Source organism: Mytilus edulis, chromosome 8 (genome assembly GCF_963676685.1).
Source record: "Mytilus edulis chromosome 8, xbMytEdul2.2, whole genome shotgun sequence".
NCBI lineage: Eukaryota > Metazoa > Mollusca > Bivalvia > Mytilida > Mytilidae > Mytilus > Mytilus edulis.
In genome coordinates, this window is record NC_092351.1 from 14,467,301 (window position 1) to 14,493,327 (window position 26,027).

Genomic DNA, 26,027 nt, shown 5'->3' on the forward strand with positions numbered 1-26,027 from the left:
TGCTGTTATTAATACTGGATAGCAACTATCACACTCATATACCATTGCTTCTTGGAACTAACACTCTTTAACCAATCATGGAGTCATTGAAAGGTCAACATTGAACAAGATTTGTACAGTCATGCAACTTAACAACACCTTGGTACTTGACTTTTCGATGCTTCACAATTAGAGAAACCTAGTCGCAATAACAACGCATTAGCTATAGTCTGAAATGCTATGAACCGACCATTTTACTATCAAACCGAACCCAACCACAACGATAGAAGGACACACTGACAAGGATATATCATACAACAAATGCAACAATGTTACACTGATCTAAACTTCTACCGAACTGGAAAGGTTTAGATATATAACCGATACTTTTGGATTATAGATATATAAGAACAACGGAAAGATTGACGTTCAGATTGCTAATGTTACCACAAGAACTATTACCATCCAACTAAACTGTTTTATATGCAGTTTTATGTGCAGTCAACATTGAACAACAACTAAAAGATACTTCATCATTAATGATCAAGTGGAAATTACAGAAAGTGACTTAACCGAAGATCAACTAGAAAGAGTGATATGTTTCATAATTTCATTTGACAATATATTTGCAAAGAATGATAAAGATATTGAAAACATAGAAGTTTAACACCACATCGATTTAATTGACCAGAGACCTTTTAAACAACGATATAGACGAACCTCTCCAGCTATGTACGATGAATTCATGTCACATCTTCGACAACTATTGTCAAATAGTACCATCAGACCATCAAACAGTCCATACGCATCTAACATGGTACTTGTACCATGGAAAAATAGGAAGCTGGAAGTACATTTTTTTCCTGAGTAGACATGAGAAGTGAATATCATCAGGTAGAGATCCTGGAAAAGCACGAAGAAATGACTGCATTTACAGTAGGTCCAATTGGATTTCTTTTTAAATACAACCGGATGTCATATGGATTGACCGATTCACCTGCCACTTATCATATTTATAAACATGGTATTATAGTGGAGTGACCAAGCCAACAATTTGTCTTTAATGAACCACCCTACCTGCAGGCTAAATCATGACTTTTAGAAAGAGAAATGTTTATTCTTTAATTTTTGCCTGGTCGTAGAATTGAAATATGGTGAAACTCTTTTTTAAATAAGGCAAAAGGTTAGTGATTGAATTTTTCACTTTTGTTAATTTATTTCACAAAAGTTTATAAAAAGTCTCCAAATGATATCTGAATTGTTACCAAAAAAGAAATTTATAATAAAACAAACTGTGAGACTTCCTTTTTAACTTAATTTGAAAATAATAAAGCCACCAAATGCCAATTTTAAGGGGAATCCAGACTAGCAACAATAAGAAAATAGAAGATGGAACAACAACCGACTCTCAATTCATTTTTGTTTTTACATCGCATGTACTTCTAAAGATATTTTAAAGAATTTTACGGCTTTTAAAAAAAAAATCGAGGTCTATTTAGTTTTTGCTTCACTGTATATTTCTTGCCAGTCACAACTATTTCACAAGGCAATTAAATCAAATGAGTTTAATGATGGACTAAAGGTTCAGCATATATTCTAGCTCTGAACTTTTGAGGTTTTTTGTGCCTTTGCCTTACCATTGGACCCTTCACGTGAACAAAATTTGGAATACGCAGAATTTTGTTGGTTGTCTACACAGTTTTTATTGCAAGTCACCATTTTCTACATAAGAATATTCCTATACCAAGATAGAACTATGACATTTGTTATCTTCTAGTATTCGGTTTGATGTGCCTAAGCTGTTGATTTTGCGATTTGTTTCAGGACTTTTTTTATTTTTGAATTTCCCTCGGAGATTGGTATTTTTGTTATTTTACTTCTTGTTCCTTTTTCGTTTATTACCTCAATGCATAACTTCAAATTGCTCAAAGCTAAACATTTTAATTTCTCACAATCCGAAACAGTAGAAGAGAAAGAAGGGTCGACATGTCCGGAAATAGATTGCATGTTAGTTTCCGCTTACCCAAGCATTGTTCTACGCTGTTCTGATTCAGTCCCAGGTTTATCAAGAATTTTCTATAGATTCATCCCGTGACCGCCTGAAACAAGAATCCCTTGAACAGATTCTATGTCTCTAAACATCACTTTTGATTCTTTGATGCCCACACCACCATCACTTTGTATGAACTTATTCTTTGTCTCATTTTTCTTTTCTGGGCACAAGTAGGCCATGACCAATAAAATAAACATTTTTTTTCTTTGTAGCAACTGCCTATTTCTTTTCTTCTGTTTCACAACTGTCCAAGCTTAAGGAAAGGCTGAGCATTCACAAGCATATGTATGAGTCCCAAATGTCCCAAGTTAAGAATCTGTAGTTCAGTGGTTGTCGTCGGTACTTGTCTGTGATGTGTGTTTTCGTAAATTGTTTTGATATAAATTAGGTCGTTATAGTTTTCTCGTTTAAATTATTTCGCATTTTCATGTCAGGATCTTTTATAGACTGTATGTCGTACAGTGCCCGTAATATTTTATATTTATTTCATTTAAACTCTGGTTAATAGTTGTCTCATTGACAATCATTCCACCTCTCCTTATATTTATGTAAATCTATTTTATGTAAATATACGGAAATTTTGATTGCAACAGGCCAAATACAGACTCCACAACTTTTGGGAATTTTGGGTCCTCAATGCTCTTCAACTTTGTATTTGTTTGGCTTTTTAACTATTTTGATCTGAGCGTCACTAATGAGTCTTATGTTGACGAAACGCGCGTCTGGTGTATAAAATTATAATCCTGGTACTTTTGATAACTATCCATAAACAGATTTATTCTTTAATAACGTGCAGAGAGCGTGGTATATTTCCTACACAATACAGGATATATGACGTTCCCGTTTCCTTTAGAATTTGTCAGTAAAAGAAGAATGGTCATCTCCTCAGGATAATTGTATAATCTTTTCCTTCTTCATTAAGAACTGTTAACTAAACCCACATTTTAAAAGTGGAATAAAACTACATCTTTATGTTAACTTGAAATTAATCATTTCAAACGCCTCCTTCATCAAGCCACGTGAAAACAGATATGATAAGCTTTGGTATTTTTATGGCTTGTTTTTTTCTTTGTGCATTTGTAAGTTGTGTACTATTTTCTATTCTTCAGATTTACTTATGTTATTTTGTAATTGCTGTATAGTGTTCCATAATAATGACATTTATAGTACGTACATTGAGAACACGAAGGCACATTTTTCATAGACATCGGACATCGTATATAAAGTGTGTTTAGGAGCTTAAAATTGAATAAATTTGTTCATTCAAAAGAAGAATTCTTCTCATTAGATCCATTCCTCCATCAAAATTCTAGACTTTAGTATTGTGTCCTGCTATTATGAGGCCCCTCATGGGGGGTCCTAGTAATCACATAATCACCATTTTTTTGCCAATATAATCACATAATCATTAAATATTTGCTTATCTTTAGTAATCAAATAATCATAAACTAAAAATACAGTCCTAGGTAATCAAATAATCATGAAATATTTGGCTTAATAATCAAATAATCATTAAAAAAACGGCCAAGTAATCACATAATCAAAAACCCCATGAGGGCACTCTATTATACAACAAAGATGGAGGAAGACACTAATATACCATCATAAATGAAGGATATGAACACAAAAGTTGCTTACAGATCCTTCAGGATATCAGCAAGACACAACAGCAGTCATACCTTTTTTCAAATGTAATTACAACACATATATAGTTGTTAGATTCCAGAATGATCAACCAAAATGAGGTTATTTCCAATTGAGGGAAGTTTCACATAATTCTTAAGGATTTAAAACAATGCGTTTAACAGACCACTCAAATGTATATATTGACTACAGGATACAGAATGTAAACAACATAGACTCATCCTTAAAAGAGGGACGAAAGATACCAGAGGGATAGTCACACTCACAAATCGAAAATAAACTGACAAGGTCATGGCTAAAAATTAAAAAGACAAACAGACAAACAATAGTACACATGACACAACATAACTAAAGAATAAACAACACGAACCCCATCAAAACCTAGGGGTGATCTCAGGTTAAAGTAATTATTGATAGACTTCCAAATAGTCTACAAATACAAAATACGTTTTACTGTTATTTATCTAGGTGCTGCAATTAAGATCTAAACAAGAATGTGTCTATGGTACACAGAAGCCTAACTTGCACTTTCATTTTCTATGTTCAGTGGACCATGAAATTGGGGTCTAAACTCTACTTCAGTATTAAAACTACAATGATCATATCACAAGTAACATGTGTACTAAGTTTCAAGTTGATCGGACTTCAAATTCATCAAACACTACCTCGACCAAAAACTTAAACCTCAGGTGGGACAGACGGTCGAACTAATGCATGCACAGACCTAAAAACATAAAGTCCATAAATGGGGCACACAAAATGTTACATAAGTCTGAACTCCAAATAATTTTTATGGTGTAAACACAGTAAGATTTTGGCAAAAGGATTCAATTAAATCCATTTTAATCCAAAAAACAAATCTTGTCTTAAGTAGTCAAGAATGGTAACAATAGACAAGTACTTAGTCAATAAACTCATCTTAGATACCAGGATTCAAAGGAGAAGGTTCGATGTAGCCCTAAAATGGCCCCCTTTTGTAGCCTAAATTTCAAACTAAGATGTATAGTCCAATATCACAATGGATCATAGCTAATACATTGATTATATAGGAAATAAGCCTTTTTGTTGAAAATTTTTGTTCCTGCTTTGTATTCATGACGTCTCAAATATTACTAATTTTGATTTCCACTAAAAATCAAGGAAAATGGGATTAATTTCCATTTGTTATTTTGACCTTAATAGTTTTATTTAACTTTCTCCCATGTCTTTAAGTCAACATAAAACATTTTTTATCTTGTAACATTGAACTTTATTATCAGGGCCAAATATGGCCCTTAACTAACTTTCTCCTTTTGTACTCCAGTAACACTCTTCCTCTCCAAAAGATTAATTAGAGACGCTTGTATAAAAAAAGTTAAAAAAGGCCAAATAAAGTCCAAAGTTGAAGTGTATTGGCAACCCAAATTTAAAATTCCAAAGGTTTTGCAAATACAGCTTAGGTCATCTGCATGTATTCCCAGGAGAAGAACATGCATAGTAATTTCGAAAAATAAAATATATCAAAACATTTTGGACAACTTGAACATAGAAATAGTTGGAGGCTTTTATTATACATATACATAAACTCAAATAAATCTTTAAATAGTAAATACAGGAATTTATTGCAAACAATATTTTATAATGGTTTGAAAAACATATCAAAATTATTATCATAAATATTGTTACAATAAAAAAACTACTGGCACTTTTCATTAAAGAAATAGTCATAACAATAAAATATAAATATAAAATCCCAATAAATCAAATATATGTTTACTCACAATGACATATTTCTGAAAATATCATCAAAACATAAATGCCTAAAGATGGCTTCTGCAATATTGGTAGATTGGCACATTTGAGGAATTATCTAAAAACATAATCTGGACATTCTCAACAAATATATCTGAAATCAGATGTTTTCAAGCTTTGGTATATTCCATAATGGAATCAAATTTGACAAAAAGAATATTTCCTTGTGAAACTTTATGAGTTTTTGGTTTAATATTGAAGAAATCTTGAATATCTATTGCCATGGAGGAAATGTAGTTCATTGTGACCTCTCAATTCATCATTGAACTAAAGAATAGCCAACAGAAATGTGGCATTGCAGGCTAGACAAACCAAATTAACACATTATCTATATCATTAATTCATATTACACTACATTGTATATTTTATGTTATACAAAAAAATATCTCTTCATATGGAAAAAGATTAAAGGCCACAGCATAGGGGTAAAAAGGTAATTCATTTTGGAAAACATGTCTTTAAATACAAATCTTCTACAATAACTTGTAAAATTAGTGAAGTAATCTTCAACAGCAATGACTGTGAGTACACGTATAACAATTGTTGCATTTTGATTTAACAGTCTTATGTCAAATTATAAAAAAGTTTGGAATATTATCAACCCTTATTCATATAAACTTTCTAGTAGGTTTAAGAAACTTAAATTTTAAATCCTTTATTGAAATAAATATCAGGGAAATTGGTCATACCCCAAAAAATAACATTAAAAATATATTACACAAAGATGAAAATTTACATGGTTAAAAATTTTCACATGCAGCACTGACCACTGAATTATAAAAAAGCTAATATCTTTATCAGTATCAAAATAAACTAAAGTAAGCTCTGTATTCATTTTTGGAAGATTTTTCACTTGCAACTGCTACAATTTCAGTGCCACTAGCATTAATTTTCAATGAAAGTCCTCCGTCTTTAGAAAGCTTTTTTTCTAGGTCAACACTTAATACCCCTATCATTTTACACTCAGATTCAGTCGTGTATTTTGGGTTTGTTACCTCTGTTGCAAAGAATTCAAAATGAACACATTTGTGTTCGTCTACAACAGGGTAGTAGGTATGTTCTGGTTCAAAATGTCCAATTTGTACCACTTTTCCTTTTGTCACATGAATATCAAAAATATCATCTATGAGCTTGTTACCATGGCTAGGACGCTTTGATGCATCATCAAAGCCATCTATATAGTTCCTTTGCATTGCTACACCATATGTATATCTAGAAACACGTGAGGTAATTATACCTGGTTCAAATCCATACAATACGGCTCCTTTCAACACAGCTAGTCCAGGGTCTCTTGGAACAATAACATCTATTTCAGGTCCAAGTTTTTCTTTAATAGCATCAATTAAAACAGAAGATTCAGAAAATCCTCCAACAGCCAATAATGTCTGCACATCAGAAAGTTCTTCTTTACGGAATAGTCTTTCAAGTTCATCAGTAACATTTACAATTGAATAATCAAAGAAAGTACGGAAGAGTGAGTGATCAATCCTGAGTTTGTCCGATACAATTTTGATCTTTTTGTTAAAGTTTGTTTGGGGTATTACCTTCTTTAATGTATCCTCCGTAATTTCTTCATATTTAGTGAGCCAAACAAGCGGAAGTCTCACTGTGACTTGTTTAGTGTCTTCCTTAAAATTGGTTTTGGCATGCTCAAAATTATGCATAAGTTCATAATATTCTACCGGGTGGTTCTCTTTAACAGCGTTAATAACATCTCCACCTAACAATCGAACTAAGAATTTATAAAACTCTCCGTTGACTGTGATCCCACCCCAATGTCCTCCACATGCTTGGTGAATCTCTTTAACTGAATTTGGTCCTATTACTTCATGAACAGTAATGTCTGTTGTTCCACCTGAAATGAAGTGAACAGAATAGAAATACCATCAATAATGCTATCTCCAATCTTTAACTTTCACATTTTCATTTTTAGTTAACCATGGTCATAGGCGGTATCACGATTTCCCGAGAAAAACAAGAACCTTTATAATATCCCAAAAACAAACTGGTATATCCCGATAAAAAGATTTCTTATGGTGTTATGCTACCTTTTCATGGTGTTATACCATTAAAAATATGAATAAAAGATAATACCTGTACTCGTTTTTACACAATAAAAGTGCAATTTCACTTCAAGAATTCGATTTGTATGTCTTGTATACAAAATATAACGTCCGCCACATTGTTTTCAACAAGGAGTTTGCATACAAGATATATAACAGATCAACTTTCTGAAGATTGCTTGTACTTTTATTAATTATGAATGCCTTAAACCTTATAATTGTATGCTGATACACAGTATAACACCATAAACAAGAATGTGTCCAAAATACACGGATGCCCCACTCGCATTATCATTTTCAATGTTCAATGGACCGTGAAATTAGAAAAAATTACCATGTTCCATGGACCGTGAAATTGGGTAATAATCTAGTTTGGCATTAAAATTAGAAAGATTACACTATAGGGAACATATGTACTAAGTTTCAAATTGATTGGACTTCAATTTTATCAAAAACTACCTTGACCAAAAACTTTAACCTGAAACTCCCACTTTCATTTTCTATGTTAAGTAGACCGTGAAATTGGGGTCAAAGTCTAATTTGGCTTAAAAATAAAAAAGATCATATCATAAGCAACAAGTGTACTAAGTTTCAAGTTGATTGGACTTCAGCTTCATCAAAAACTACCTTGACCAAAAACTTTAACCTGAAACTCCCACTTTCATTTTCTATGTTCAGTGGACGTTGAAATTGGGGTCAAAAGTCTAATTTGGCTTTAAAATTAGAAAGATCATATCATAGGCAACAAGTGTACTAAGTTTCAAGTTGATTGGACTTCAGCTTCATCAAAAACTACCTTGACCAAAAACTTTAACCTGAAACTCCCCCTTTCATTTTCTATGTTCAGTGGACCGTGAAATTGGGGTCAAAAGTCTAATTTGGCTTTAAAATTAGAAAGATCATATCATAAGCAACAAGTGTACTAAGTTTCAAGTTGATTGGACTTCAGCTTCATCAAAAACTACCTTAGTGACCAAACACTTTAACCTGAAACTCCCACTTTCATTTTCTATGTTCAGTGAACAGTGAAATTGGGGTCAAAGTCTAATTTGGCTTTAAAATTTAAAAGATCATATCATAAGCAACAAGTGTACTAAGTTTCAAGTTGATTGGACTTCAGCTTCATAGAAAACTACCTTGACCAAAAACTTTAACCTGAACGGACGGACAGACGGACGAACGGAAGCACAGACGGACGAACAGAGCCACAGACCAGAAAACATAATGCCCCTCTACTATCGTAGGTGGGGCATAAAAATACTAATTCAACACAGTATAACACCATAAACAAGAATGGGTCCAAAGTACACAGATGCCCCACTCAATCATTTTCCATGTTCCATGGACCGTGAAATAGGGTAAAAATCTAATTTGGCATTAAAATTAGAAGGATTATACTATAGGGAACATGTGTACTAAGTTTCAAGTTGATTTGACTTCAATTTCATCAAAAACTACCTTGACCAAAAACTTTAACCTGAAACTTCCATTTTCATTTTCTATGTTAAGTAGACCGTGAAATTGGGGTCAAAAGTCTACTTTGGCTTTAAAATTAGAAAGATCATACCATAAGCAACAAGTGTACTAAGTTTCAAGTTGATAGGACTTCATCTTCATCAAAAACTACCTTGACCAAAAACTTTAACCTGAAACTCCCACTTTCATTTTCTATGTTCAATGGACCGTGAAATTGGGGTCAAAAGTCTAGTTTGGCTTTAAAATTAGAAAGATCATATCATAAGCAACAAGTGTACTAAGTTTTAAGTTGATTGGACTTCAGCTTCATCAAAAACTACCTTGACCAAAAACTTTAACCTGAAACTCCCGCTTTCATTTTCTATGTCCAATGGACCGTGAAATTGGGGTCAAAAGTATAATTTGGCTTTAAAATTAGAAAGATCATATCATAAGCAACAAGTGTATCAAGTTATAAGTTGATTGGACTTCAGCTTCATCAAAAACTACCTTGACCAAAAACTTTAACCTGAAGCAGGACGAACCAACGAACGGATGGATGAACGAACAAACGGAGCCACAGACCAGAAAACATAAAAAAATCTTGCATAAAAAAATCTTGTTATCAGGATATATTAGTGTGTTTTGGGGATATTATGTTGTACTTGTATTTCTCGGGAAATGTTGTATCCGTAATAAAGTAATAAGGAATATCTTTAAAAAGTTCTTCAATATACAGGGTATTAAACATGTGATTTAAATCAGATATATATCATGTTGGTGGGACTATTAAGGAAGCTGGCTTGTCAAGTTTTAGATTTTTTGTCAGATTTTCGAAATCCTCTGGTTTATCCATTTGAATGCCTTGAAAAAATTTGCCAGGTGACCCCCAATTTTCTTTTGGTAAATCTTGTACATGTATAATGATAAGCAATCTGTAAAAGTCTTATAAAATATTAATTACTTTTTAACAGTTTTTGAGAACTTCAACTTGTCAATGATAAAGCTATGAAAAGTTAAGAGAGAATATTTTTCCTACAAAATTTCAATAGCTAATATCTCGAAAACAAACACGGTGACCTATATATTTTTTTTTGTTCTTTGGATTTCTTGAATTATTAATCCAATATCTATATAAACTAGTGTTGTCAAATCGTACACTTTTGCCTAACCGGTTACTCAGATAATCGTTCAACCAATTAACCAGTTAACCGGTAGTTTAAGTTGATGTTTGAAAGTCTTTTCAATAGTACCTTACACATAGATATAAGAAGATGTGGTATGAGTGTCAATGTTAATACCTTCCATTCAAGTCATTCATTTACGTTTTTATAATACCATAAATTGAAGTTTGTCCCTTGGTATTATAAGGCTTGTCTGTGAAGATTTCTGTCGAAGTTTGATTTTTAATCAAATAAACGGTATCAACTATGGCGTTTGTACTAACTTCTGATTGATTTTTTTTTTTTTTTTTTTTTTTTTAATAGTTTTTGAGTTAGCTTTTCGTTTAAAATATGACAAAGACTTGCACGGCGGAGATTGCACATGATTCAGATGTCAGTTTACACAATATAAGATCAAAAATGAAATAATGAAGTAAATCGTAAAATTTAATCGTATTACTGATTTAAAGTTACTGTTAAAAAAACATGTAACTAATTATGTTTCCTTAATATCTTGCCCCGAGCTGAGAGACAAGTTCTAATTAATTTTAAATTTTTGGATTAACAATAGCAATCAATAAACTGGACAATTGATCTGTCAAATTAATTACCACGACAATTTTTAAAGACAACATAAATATTTTATGATTTCAATACAAATTTATATCAAATCTATTACAAGAGGCTGTCACAACGACAGCAAACCGGATTTATTAACATTTATTTGTGTCCTGGCAATATCACAAGAACCATTACTGATGAATGGTGAAAGTGAAAATCGTCAATATCAACTTTGACCTCCATTTTGTCATCAGTATCAACATATTAAAATTTGAAAAGCTTAGATTGAATGGTTCATGATTAAATGCAACAACGTGAATGGAAACGCCATTTTATGATCTTTCAAGAACCATAACTCCTGAACGGTAAAAGCCAAAATCGTCATTATTGAACTTGACCTCTACTTTATAATCAGTAACAACATATTAAAATTTGGGAAGCTTTGATAGAACATTCATGCGTAAATGCACGGACACTACTGGAAACTCCATTTTGCAATCTTTCAAGAACCATAACTCCTGAATGTTAAAAGTAAAAAATCGCCATTATTGAACTTGACCTTCGTATAGTTGTCAGTAATAACATATCAAAATTTTAAAAGCTTTGGTTGAACGGTTCATGAGTTAATGCACGGACAACGTTTGATTGCCACCTGCCCGCCCGCCCGCCGTACATCCCCAAATCAATAACCGACATTTTTATCACAAAAATCCGGTTAAAAATTGAAAAAAAGCCCGGTTAACCGGCTAGCGTTTTTGGTATTCAGTATTCGGTCGTTCGAACGGTTAACCGGTTAACCGTTGACAACACTAATATAAACTAGTGTTTTGAAAAGTTAATTACTTTGAAACTGAGAAGCGAACTCCCTTAACAACCACATTAATAATTATAACCTGATCAGTGAACTGCAAACTTTTGGTCAAAACCATAATTTGACATATTTTTAAATGATCACATCATAATTAACATTTAAAATGTGTTCTAATTATTGTGAATCAAATCTGTCAAATCTGATTAATGCCATTACAAAACATTTCATTCTGAAGTGATAAGGAATGCAAGTTTTTATTAATGCAAACTTGATATTGTTGCATTTTTGGCATCAATTAAAACACTGCAACAATTTCTGAATTTCTTGCATCAATCAATGTTCTTATACTAACCTCCTTGATCAAAGACTACATATTTGTCGCCCTTTTGCATTCCGGCAATAGCTTTTTTGCCATCTGTCTGTGTTTGTATGCCAACGGGCTGTCGCCTGCAATGTATAGATGCAGCTTCAGGTTCCAGAGCCAGAGTCAGCTGATCATTGGAAATTTTTGCCTACAGTGAAAATAGAAAAATATCATGTGGAGCATGCGTACATAAGACAGCTACCCCAAACAATAATAGACTGAAAACAGAGACTCATCTAGGTTGTGTAACATAGTAACAAAATTTAAGTCAAAGTCAATACACCATGTCCTTGATGTACACACAAGCCCTTAATAATGGATAAATATTCATTAAATATGTCAAGCTATTGATAGATCTAATCTAGAAAAGTTAATTTGAAAGAATAAATAAAAGACTTTATTGAACTTCCTCATATAAGTTTTATTTTCAAGAGGCATTACTGTAATGACAGCTATTTTTTAAACAGGTCTATCAGTGATTATGTAAACAATGCAATAGTCAACATAAATTATACATTTTTAAAAGGGACATACTTACTCTTTAAATAATTTTCTGGATTGATTTTCAAACCAAACAAGCTGTTTATGAACTTGACCGTTAATATAAATTTCATATCATCTTCCAAGAAATGTAGGCGTTAGAGTGCTAACAATGCTATTTCAACAGAATTTACATTTTAAAGGTTAATAACTCCTGTTATTTCATCAGGGCTGATTTTTGAATCCCTATAAGTTCTTACAGTTATAAAAATTTAAAATTTAATTTACTTAATGTCAAAGCAAGATTTTGATTGGTAAGTATGAGGGAGCCAATTTACTTTATCCCATGGCAAATACTCTATCAGGAGCCCTTCATGGAGACAATTAATAAATATGGATGAATGTTATGTACAAGACGTCATAGTTTATTTCTTTGAATTTGAAATTTTTATATACTGTAAGTCAGTAAAAACTAAACATTCAGTATACAAAATTATAATCAAAGTACTGAAGTACTGAACATCGGATGACCGCAAGTTCTTGTGGATGGTCAAAAGCACATGTCACAGAAAAAGATCACATCTCTATACCAGAAACTGAGGTTAATGTTAAGAGATATGTTTTTTTCTGAGACAAGTTCATGCGTGGATGATGAATTAATGACAAAAAATTCAACCGCACTGAATAACTATCATATTGTAGTGCTACAAATCAGTATACCTGGGACTTTACTAATTTAGATCAATATAATAATAATCCCAGAGTATACACTGGTTTGTTGTTATATATTATATTAATATAACAGTTACATGTATATACAATTTTTATCCATTTGTATATCATTCTATTCTGCTTTTATTCTTATGATAGTGCAGTGCAAGTGCATGGTGGGCACTCTTCTGTAAAAAAAGAGTGTCGCAAATTCTTCTGCAAGCTTTAACACAATTTTTTGTTACGTGTGCTTAGTAATTATCAATAATTTTTTTACTTTTATATATATATCTAACGACAAAACATTTTCATATTATTAATATGTTTAAAAAAATTACTTATAGGAGTATCCATTGGAAAAATAAATTTTTTTTTTTTTTTTTTTTTTTTTTATTATTTATAACTTCCAATTTACAACATAATACACACAAATATAATAGCAATATATAATATATAAATCTATAGATATTATCTAATCAATACATCTTTCTATTAGGAAGCAATTTTTTTTTTTTTTTAAATATACAAATATAAGATAAAGAGTAAAGCAGTTTGAACACTGGAGAGAGAGAGATAGAAAGAGAAAGAAAGTGAGAGAGAATAGTGTGGTGAGTTTTCAATATAATTCATCTAGAAATTGAATTCTATTTTAGTATAGTAAATACAGCATTTTCATTTATAACATGTATATACATTTTTGTACTTAACTAAGCATGCTAAGTAATATATCAAAAGCATTCCATTCTCTGAGAAACTGATGTTCACATTTGTTTTTCATAGCAATATTTTTGTCCATTGCATACACATATTTTATCTTTTCTTTTACTGAGTTTATTGTCAGTTTTTTTTAAAAACATCTGGAATTATAAATATATTGCTTTATGGTAAGAAAAAGAGTATTTTCTGCATTGCCTTTTGATATTTTTGCAGTGTTACCAAACAAAAAAACTTCTTTTGTAAAAAGTACACTAATTCCATTGGTTAGAAACCAATTTTCAATCTGTTCTAATAATAATTATGTATGTTCACATTCCCAAAATAAATGTTCTAATGTATCAATTTCTCTATTACAAAATGTACAATTTGGATTATCATAAATCTTAATTTTATGAAGACATTTGTTTGTAGCTAAGATTCGATGATTGAATCTAAACTGTAGCCACTGTAACTTAGTATTATTTGTGACAACAAATGGCAGTTTATAAATTTTTTTCCAATGATTTTGATCAAAGCCAAAAATTTCAGTCCATCTTAACTGACTAGTGGGAACACTTCCATTTTTATTCAAAACAATATACATATCTTTAGATCCTTTTGAACTTTTAACAAGTCTTTTAATAGCAGATGGAATTAAAGGTAGTTCTAATTTGTGATTTTTTCCCACAAATGATTTTGATGCTTGATGTATAGCAGATATAATACTATTATATCTCATGAAATTCACATTTATCTGATACATTTCTTCTATCTTTTGATGAGAGAAAAAGGTCCCATCTTCATTTACAATATCATTTATAAATCTTATACCATTTTCAAACCAATCTTTATAAAAAATAGGTTTATTTGCTACCTTAATATTATTGTTAAGCCAGATTGGACTAGCAAGAAAGCATTCCCAACAGTCATATTCATCTTTTTCTCTAAGAAGTTGCCATGCTTTCAGAACATCTTGCCAAAATTTATTTTTGATATGTTGCTGTAATTTTTGGATATAAACACTTCCACAACCATAGAATTTTTCAAGTTCTACATGAACATTTGACAAAAAAACATTCTGCCATTTGTTGTCTGTTTTAAATAATCTCCTTATCCATGTACACTTCAGTGCTAAAATAAATGCACTAAGATTTATCATTTTGAGTCCACCATCTTCAATATCATTTTGTAAAACATCTCTCTTAATTCTATCAATTGGTGAACTCCATATAAAATTGTACATAAGTTGAATAACATTTTTTAAAATATCATCACTTGGATTTGGTAAGGATATAAACAAATGATTTAAAATAGGCAATATCAATTTCTTTACTAAAGTAATTCTACCAATAACAGTAAGATTTCGTTTTGACCATTGTCTTATTACACATTTAATTTGTACAATTTTTTCATCATAATTAATTTTTACAATTCTATCAAGATTAACATCAAAGCTTATACCTAGTACCTTAAAACATGTTTCTCCCCATGTAAGGTTTCTATTTTGGCATAATACCTCATTACTATACTTTTTATTTCCTATCCAAATAACTTGTGTTTTAGAAAAATTAATATTTAAACCAGATATATTTCCAAACCAATCTAATTCATTTCATGCTTCATTCAAGGATTCTTCTTTACCATCGAAAATAAGACATGTGTCATCAGCAAATTGTGAAAGTTAAAACATGTGATAAGGAATCTTATTTTGTACTAGATAATGTCTGTTGATCTATAAATTTTATAGATTCGTTGAAAACCCAAAACTAATTTGCATTATGAAAATTTAGGCAATAACAATACATTGGAATGACCTCAAGGTCATCTCAATGTAAAAAAAAATATCTTAGAGGGAGATAGATAGAGCAGATTGTCACCCACAAAAAGACATTGTCAACCTTGGTTTTGCCTCAGTTGCCAATGTTTCCTCGGGGTAAGGCCAACCTTAAAAATATGTTTGTTTGCAGTTTTCCGACTGTACCTTCAGACTGAAGGGTTGGTAGGTAGGAAAAATATTTTATTTTATCAGCTAAAATACAGTTTAAACATGCAGTTACATCAAACCAAAAAAGAAGGAAAAAAAACATTTTAAAACAACAAACACTGGACATGCTGAAAACCAACATCAAATGAACAGGCATTTTCAGATAAAAACTTTTTAACCAAAACTGATACTTTAACATAGTGTCATTATCCAATTTATGACATAAAATATGGTATAATTATTAAATACTGGAACACTTATAAACAAGGAATGTCATTATGACTAGAACTGTTTTAAAGAAATATATTCAGACATGTATGCTTCTTGACTAGAATGTTTTCATGAGTAGAGTATTTTCATCAGAAAAATGTAGATATTAAAGATTTATAAGACAATGTATTAAAGAGTGTATTTTTAATAAAAAAAAATAACCATTCAATTTGAATCTTCCTCAATTGAAAAAAAGGCAACTTGAAAAAAAAGTATTAAGACATTCTACTGTTTTCATATTTCTAACAATATTTAATTATATGTGATAAGGTTATATTTTTGCCAGGCTTTAATGAAAACCAAAGAAATCTAACGTTTGGGGTGAAATCCATAGCACCCCATTAAAAGTAAATGGTCTGTACTGAAATGTTTTTAATGCATAAAAAAATTGGCAGCATAGCTCCCAAGGACATGTTTTAATTGAATTCACACAGGCCACACAGTATGGTTATATTTAATATTGTAAGAAAGAGAATAATTGCAATGAGTGGGGCAGCCCCCCTTATCCTAAAGGAGCATACTCATTGCAATCGAAGATAGATTTAATATAGAGAGAGTATATTTATTTTTCAAGCTAACCATTCATTTTCTCTACATCTTTGTGTAGTTAGGGTTGCTTCTTATTGATTTGGCATGATCTACATCCATTAACATTTCAAATGAGCCCTTCCTCCGTACAGGCGTGTTTACAGATATCCATGAAGATGTAAGTCACAGAGGAGTGGTTTCATCTTTGTCGTCTTCACAACGATTTGTAGAAAATATGCCATACTTCAAGCTGCTGTCGAATTATTTAACCACTGAAATTGGTTCCATAAAGTCAGGCTCCACAGATTCTGTACCCGATTTGTTCGAGACAGAATGGTTATCGTGTTAGTTATGAATATCCGCTACATCATCATCAATGATATCATCACACATCATTTTTTGTTTGTTATTTGTCTTAAAATTGACATGAGACGACAGTGTAAAGTACTCCTCCGTGACTTCATGGATACCTGTAAACAATTTCCATGTGCTTTATCATTAAATGGTCACATGAATGCTTGACGGGAAGCTAAGACAAACCGAACTTGAAATGCGTAATTGACCCAGACTTTAAATCATTTCCGGAAAGGACCCAAAGTTCCGGATCGCGTCAATAGAAGTATTAAAAAAAATTTCTTCAAATTTAAAGCAATAAAATTTTCACAGTCGGGAGGATTTTCATGGGTCGGTCGGTAAACTGCAAACAAACAATATTTTAATTTAAGCCTAACAATCTGCTCTACTGCCATCTCAGATATGTGTTATTTACATGTCAGCAGATGCAATAAAAATCCTACAAGAAATGAAGGCTGATTTTCAAATTCACCTGAGATATCACTGATATTAACCTTTGATATAAATTTCATAAAGGTATAGAAAGAATTGTATGCCTGAGAAGGCTTATAATACAATTATACACAGAATTTAAATTTCAAATTGATTAGCACTGATTTAAACTTGATCAAGGCATTGTGGATATAAACCTTTGATATGAATTGATAAAAATCTTGCATGGATTGTAGTTCTGAAAGTGAGCACATTGCAAATATCCATAGAATAAATATATTTACTACTCTAAAAAGTAATTTTTCTGCACTGGTTTTCTAACACATCCATGATAATACCTAGACATTAATTTTTTCATAAGATTTGATTTGATTTTTGGTGTTTTAACACCACTTTTAAGCACCGCATACCGGCTATTTTGTAGCGTCCAGTTTTTAATGGTGGAGGAAGCCAGAGTGCCCAGAGAAAACCACTGACCTTCGATAGGAAAACTGACAATCCTAGTCAATTAAGATTGGAGTTGAGTGCACCCCCATGAGGGTGGTTCAAACTCACAATCTCATTGCTACTAGCTAGTGATTACATTAGTAACTACTAAGACCACTCGGACAACAAGTTCCTAAGAACTACAGTGACATTCATAAGTATTAGCAAAGTGAAGGTACTACAGGTTTACTAACCATATTGAGTCCACGGTCAAAGACACTAAGCAACAGAACTAGACGTATGGTAGTTCTTTTCTTTATTTACACTTTTGGTTTATAAATATCTAAATATTTCCAAAGAGCCTAATACTTATAAAAATAATTGATCAGTAGTGATTTTCAAAGTTGTCAAAGTTTCATCAAAATCTGGGAAGAATTGTACACCTGAGAGCACTAACAATGCAATTTTCCATATAAAAAAAAACCTCTTTTAAATTTAAAAGTAATTAATTTGCACTAATTTTTAAACTTGTCCAAGAGACTGCTGATATGAACCTTTGACATTAATTTCATAAAATGTGGGAAGAATTGTACACACAAGAGCACTAACAATAAAAGGTTCTTTATGATTAATATTTCCTTGGTTTTTTAATAGTTGATCAACACTGATTTTCAAACTTTTTAGGGACATTGCTGATATAAACCTCATTTATGTTTTATAAAAATCTGAGAAGAATTGTACATTTGAAAGTGCTAACAATACAAGAACAAACAGACAGACAGATGCCCAGTGTTTCTATGTCCCCCACAGCACTTCCTATTATTTTTGTTTCACTAAGATTGGAATAATATGTAAAAAAAAGAAAAAAGAAAAGGGGGTTGATAAACATACCTTTTCAGCAGCATCTCGCATAAACTGTTTTGCTTTCAGATCCCAGATAGCTGGGACAGTAAGCACCCAGTGAATGTCATCATTTGAGAAAGCTGTGGCTCCGTGACCCTTTAGTAATTCATTCATGATTAATCCCTGGAAATAACCAATGACAGCTGCAAACACATCAACTGCTTTCATTTTCTTGTCACCATCATTGACATCAATTGTTTCCTTCAGCCATGTATCTTTGGTTAATAAATCCTAAAACAAATAACTTTTTCTCACATTTCATTTATGATGTGTTTACATGTATTCATATTGCTGGTGTAACAAATATTCAAAAATACACATATACAATGTAGATGCTTTGAAACATGAACAGTGGTAAAATAACTGATTTAATACTCTTCAACATTTTGCCATGATTAGAAAAAATATAAACTGTAAACCAACTTACTGTCATGGATACTATATTTCCTGTTCAGCCAGCTCTGTCAAAATTTGTGATTTAGTTTTGCGATTTTAAAATTCACTTGATGTTGATTGATAAGGACATGAAGGAATGATCCATGATTTAAATTTTTGTGACAATTAATATTTGCATTTTTTTCTACACCCGAAAGCCGGGAATTTAAATTGCATGTGAAAAATAGTTTGTTTACAGTACATGTATAGATAAAACAATTTAGTTAAAAGACAGTGCTGCTACCTATGGTTCCTTACATCCATGTCCTTTAGTCTCTAGTGGATAGTTGTCTCAATGACAATCATACAACATCTCCTTTTATTTGAATATATAATTTCATGTATATTTGTTTGTGCAGTGATCTTTGATGAAGGACAACAAAAGGTTCAAATTTCATGTCAGGGCCTTTTAAGGTTGACTATACATTATGGGTGTATCTCATTGTTGAAGAAGTAAAGTGGTTTATAAATGCTAACTTCCACTTCATTATAAATCTGGTGTCAATCCTACCACATCTCCTTATTTTGATAGTAGTGATTTTAACAGAAACTAATAAAGATGATGTTTTGTGCTTGAATATAAAGGTAATCTATTTCTAAATATGCATGAAATATTTGCCACTGAACAATAAACAACCAACAATCATTCAGTTTAACCTAATAAAAAGAAGAGGCACTGACATATAAGAATTTTAAGATGAATGAAACAACAAATGTTTCCTAAATTTAACCAAACTACAAATTTACTTCATCATGTTGTTCATGTACTTAATTCTACCAATGAAAGTGATTTTATATGTTTGTACCAACCTTCTCTTTGTACAGCATCATCTTAAAGTGCTCAAAATAATACCACTGAGAAAAATCAACTTTGTCAGAATTTTCTTGGTAAAAAGATTGAGCATCATATCCAAAGCTGTGAAATGACCGATTTGGTTTGAACAGCACACATGTTGGGGCTTTGTAGTTCATCCACCCGCCAGCCTTCCATGTCGGACACTGAATTTTTGGTTGATCCCTTTTATTTTTTAGATAGTCATCGTAGTCGTGTCTGGTACAATAGGCAAACCCAGAGTAAGTTGTCCCAAAATCAATTGCAGCAACTACAAGTTTGTCGTGTTTTATCTGAAAAATAGGAAAAATAAATATTTGATCACTCCCTATTGACTATTGAACAATGTATTCACAGAAAATTACAGTTCTTTTTACTTCTCAACAGACCCCAACAAAAAGCAAAAAGATATTTTCAGACATAAAAAAATGTAGTTTTAGTTTTAATCCTAGCATGCATATTGTATTTGCCACTGGACATTATATAATCACCAATTCAGCAACATTAAAATGAGGCTATTGTGAAAAATTTAACCTTAACCGTATGACATTATAGTTATATCTCTAGAATAAAAGTATGCACTAAACATTTATTGGCCATATGTAAGCTTCAGAATGGAAAATTTTGATAAAAAGAAGATTTGCAAAAAAATAAGTTCAATATTTTGTTACGAATTGAAGAAATCACATTCAAATAACTTCCTGAAATCAAATAATTAAATGAGTCCCTTAGTTATAGACAGGTACACAACTGAGTTCACATATTAACTTTATATATATGAATTTGTCAGTAGACATGGTAGAATGAAAATCTGAAGAATAAAACAAGTAATTTAAAAGTGAAATTCTGATCTTCTAGCATCTTTTACCAAAAGTCAGCTACATTGCATTTTATAAGGAATGATTTAACTTCCATATCTGACTCAGCAATAATGCTACAAACTTTAACACTTACATCTTCCATTGCCATTGTCTATGAATGGAAAGGTTTTGATCTACCTGAAATGATAACAATGATAAGTTTGATAAAAATCTACCTGAAATGATAAACATAATCATAAGTCTGATAAAAATCTAATTGAAATGATAAATATGATGAGTCTGATAAACATGATAAGCCAGATAAAGATTATCTCATTACTGTATCTTGCTGACAGTGGCCTGTAACAAAAGCACATAAGTTTCACATGTGAAGCACGTGAGATTCAAGCAGGGGCGGATGCAGGAATTTTCGAAAGGGGGGGGTGCTAACCCAGGGCAAAGGGGGGGTGCAAAACATATGTCCCGATACAAATGCATTGATCGGCAAAAATAAAGGGGGGGTGCGCACCCCCGGAACCCCCCCCCTGGATCCGCCACTGGCAAGTAAGAATTGTATGCAAATCAGATTGCTCACATGTGCAGTTTGGTAGTTCATATGTGCCCCCAAAAATCTAACATAATTGCTCATATGTGCAATTCAAACCTCAGGTGAGCTTTTATCATCCATGTTAGTTTTATGTTAGTTTTGTACTTTGAAAGTTTGTCCATTCTTCTAACCATTCAAAACTAACCTAGATCATTGCTCATATGAGCTTTTTTAAAATGACATGCCCAGTCATGTACTTCCTGTAAATTTAAATTCAAAGCATCTATTTGGAGGGAGATGGAGATGAAAAATTTTAAGCCATATTTTGTGCTATTTGAAGTTAATGGCTTTGTTGGAATCTGATAAAACCAGTGTAGCTGTGGTTAATTATTTGTAAGTTATCATTTCTATTTCATTAATGTTAATTTTTGTGTCAGATTTTGAAATATAATATTACAATTTTAGGTCCTTTATGGGAATATTTATGCAGGTTGCTTCAAAATAAGTACTACAAGTATATAGATTATTCCTTTTTAAACTTTCTGAAATACAGGATTATGTACCCTTGTGTTGATTCAATGCTAAACATAATGGAAATTTTATAGAAAATCCACAGCCTTAATCCTTGTACTCTCATATTTGGCAATTTAATTACTGTTAGATATAGAATTATTGCATGCAGTGCTAGCATTGATTTCATTAAAACAAGTTTATGATTGTAGTTATTGGTTTAAACAAATAAAAATTGGTTAAAACAAATAAAAATGTGGACCAAATCAAATACACCTTTTAGGGTGCGCTCAACTTTAGTGACTCAGCATGAGGTATTTTGGAATTTACAGGTTGGTTAGAACTTTTTGTAAAAAATAAACACTAGCACATTCATAGAAAAACAAGTGAGTAATCTATCTTTCATATTTTATAACAAAAATCTCTGTAATAAAGGCTGTGGATTTTCTATAAAAATCTTGGTTTATTTGCCACAAACTACTCTTTTTCTAATAAATGCAATGAAACAGTAAATAATAATGCTTTGCATCAGGTTTCCCCTTGGTATATGTACAAAATGGCCTGTCTCTATTATTCACTATATCTGTAGTTTTCATACAATTGAAATGTGAAAAGTTCGTACAAAAATGGCTACAGAAGGGGTCATAAACCTTAAATAAAAAAGGACCAAATGATATGAAAATCATAGTAAACTGACAATAATTAAAGAATAACACTTTTAACATGATGTGTCAGTTATTTTATTTTCAATTGAATTATTAAAGATTTTCATTTAAATTTGAAAAATATTCCTATTTTGAAGCAGCCATTTTGTTTTGGTCAACTAATATTCATGTGAGCAACTGCTCATACGAGCAATCTAATAAATTGCACATGTGAAGCAAAAAATCATATGAGCAGTTGCACGTGAGGTTTTTAACATGCAAATTAGGTTAGTTTCATATGTGCAATTTTTTTGCTCACAAAATGCTCACCTGATTAATGCATGTTAAAAACCTCATGTGCAATCATGTTAGTTTCTAACGTGAGCATCTTATGTGCAACTTATGTGCAACATGTTACCACTTTTTGGTAAGGGGTATACATGATATGCATACTTGGAAACAATGATCAACAATTATAATGTATTTATAATATGATGTTGAAGTAAACAAGTATGTTGTTGTTTTCTGACTAACAGAGGTACTGATGACCAGATTTGTAAACATAATAGAGAAAGGCTGGATGGGGGATTGTGTTCTTTAATTCTTAGACTACTTTTCTGTATTCTTTACAATTTTTTTTCAATTCTATATGCTTTATCATCCCATTATTTCCATTCTTAGTTTGGGTCTATTTTTATCAATGACCTGTTATTCTGTCCAAAAAATAGAGGTTCCTTCATAATAAATATAAGTTAGCATAAAGCATAAAACATTTATTTAAAGTTGGTTATACATATATAACAATACAACATGAGCTCTGTAGAGCTTTTATCCGACATGGATAATGTATTCTGGAATATTATTTCCACTGGAATAAATATTACAATAAACCAGCCGGCGGGCACTTGTGTGACAGTTGAATCAAATTCCGTATTATTTATAATGATGTGTGAACAAAACAGAAATACCAGCGTTACACATGGTACAATTCATATATCTATAAATCAGGTTATATAAACTTGATAGATGAAAATGATAATCTATAATCTATAATTAACTTGGCTCTTTAGATACAAAGGAAAATATTTTGTAAAAGTTTACAAAAATTTACCAAATTAATGAAAATTGTTAAAAATTTACTATAAAGGACAATAACTCCTTAAGGGGTCAACTGACCATTTTGGTCATGTTGACTTTTTTGTAGATCTTACTTTGCTGAATACTATTGCTGTTTACAGTTTATCTCTATCTATATAATAATATTCAAGATAATAACAAAAAACGGCAAAATTTCCTTAAAATTACCAATTCAGGGGCAGTAACCCAACAACCAGTTGTCCAATTCATCTGAAAATTTCAGGTGTAATACCACCAAATCATGGTACGTCACATCCGGTTGTATACGAAAGTAGGTCTAAAAAAATATTCCCTTGAATTTGACAGTTGTAGGTAATTAATCCTACATTTTACTGCAGTAAAAACATTTCTGTGTCATAAACATATGTCTTGGGTATTTCAAAACACCATTATTTTTTATTTGGGATTTCTACAGAAAATTTTGTAATGTTGAGGTTACATGGTGACTAAACCTTGTACACAGATAAAATAAGGGGAGACATTTGATTGGTTAACTTCCAATGATGGTTATTTTCTTATATGCAATAAAATGTTATGTGAATTTTTTTCTATAGTACTGGACAGGATAAAACTTTACTCATGCCAAGTATTTCTTTATTTGAAACAAAGATAAATTCTGCACATTTTTTTGAAAAGTGCAAATTTAACAAAGGCTAATTGGGGAAAATCAATGGTGGTATTACACCTTTCAGGGCAGATATATATTGGCTTGATAAACTATTTAACCCAATGTCAGATTTGCTCTTATACTTTGGTTTTGGAGCTATAAGCCAAAATCTACATTTTACCCCTATGTTTTATTTTTAGACATGGCCGCCATCTCGGTTGGTTGGCTGGATCACAGCACACAATTTTAAAACTAAATACCCTTATGATTGTGGCTAAGATGGTTAAATTTGACCCAGTAGTTTCAGAGGAGAAGATTTTTGTAAAATATTACAAAAATTTACGAAAATACTACAAAGGGCAATAACTCCTTAAGGGTAAACTGACCATTTTGGTCATGTTGACTTATTTGTAGATCTTACTAAAATGCTGAACATTATTGCTGTTTACAGTTTATCTCTATCTATAATAATATTCAAGATAATAACAAAAAACGGCAAAATTTCATTAAAATTACCAATTCAGGGGCAGCAACCCAACAACCAGTTGTCCGATTCATCTGAAAATTCCAGGGCAGATAGTTCTCAACTTGATAAACAATTTTACCTCTGTGTTAGATTTGGTCTTAATGCTTTGGTTTCAGAGTTATAAGCCAAAATCTACATTTTACCCCTATGTTCTATTTTTAGCCATGGTGGCCATCTTAGTTGGTTAACCTGGTCACCGAACACATTTTTTAAGATACCCCCATGAGATTGTGGCCAAATTTCGTTAAATTTGGCCCAGTGGTTTCAGAGGAGAAGATTTTTGTAAAAGTTAATGACGCCGCCGGACGACGCTGCCAGACGCCAAGTGATGAAAAAAACTCACTCGGCACTTTGGACCAGGTGAGCTAAAAAAGAAGATGTGGTATTGTATTGCCAATGAGATAATTTATACACAACTTATATTAGTACTTAACGTGCTAAAAGCCTTTGATGATGTTTAATAGATCTATAAAATTAAACTAAAATATGACTTTACCAAGGATTTGTATAGTAAGTCTTACTATACAAATCCTTGATTTTATCAAGTAAAGTTAGACTAGTCTATAACTATACAAATCCTTGATTTTACAGATTAACACACACCTTATTAGTGAAAATTGAGCATGGCAATAATACATCAAAACCACAATCATTTTCATTGAGTTAAAAAAGGTATACCTATCTTGACATCTTAATCTTCAAATTTACTATATTATAACAGTTTGCATTATACTAACCTTTTCACTTTACAACCAACAAGCTTATATTTTTCAGTCAATGTTATTTCACAAGTGTTATACGTCAGCTGTTACGAAGAAAAAACCTATAAAATCCCAGTTTCTAAAAATAGTAACATTTAAATCACATCATGAACAGCCTCAGTCCAAATAATCATCAAAATAATTACGATAATTTTGATTGTTTTTTTTTTTTGCTTATTTAATTATCGACACTAGCAAGCACAAACTATAAAGATAATCTTTTCAAGACGTCATAACCATTTGGACTAGTGCAGCCTTGGATCATCATGAAAAGTTAAATAAATAATTTTGCAAATGTATGAGGTCATCTTGATCTATGATAAATGCATGTCGGTACAGGTTGAAATATAAGCGTACATTACCTGGTATAAATAAAAGAATACTTACTACGATCAACTGAATGTGTAATTATTACTTTCAGTTAACCATTACGTGTAGAGTGGAATCGGCACGAAAGTAGCATTTGTACTTTCGTTTTAGGATTTGTGTATTGCCTCCAGGTTTACAGCCCACTGATTTCGTTTCCGGTGAAATCGTCATGCATAGTCACATGTTAGAAT

General features: G+C 31.5%; 1 protein-coding gene across 2 annotated transcripts; it reads right to left on the bottom strand.

The window, feature by feature from the left end:
- Nucleotides 1–4,454: 4,454 nt before the first annotated feature.
- LOC139484887 (heat shock 70 kDa protein 12A-like) lies at nt 4,455–26,027 on the bottom strand. Of its 2 annotated transcripts, none has more exons than XM_071268915.1 (6): nt 25,855–26,027; nt 20,890–20,933; nt 19,914–20,228; nt 18,657–18,899; nt 11,873–12,032; nt 4,455–7,322 (listed from the first exon to the last, which is right to left on the bottom strand). In XM_071268915.1, the coding sequence occupies exons 2-6, from the start codon at nt 20,902–20,904 to the stop codon at nt 6,271–6,273; spliced, it is 1,785 nt and encodes a 594-aa protein (XP_071125016.1). In that variant the 5' UTR covers nt 20,905–20,933; nt 25,855–26,027; the 3' UTR covers nt 4,455–6,270. The 2 variants fall into 2 exon arrangements, with proteins under 2 accessions (XP_071125016.1, XP_071125017.1); XM_071268916.1 differs by lacking the exon at nt 25,855–26,027 and adding an exon at nt 25,444–25,546.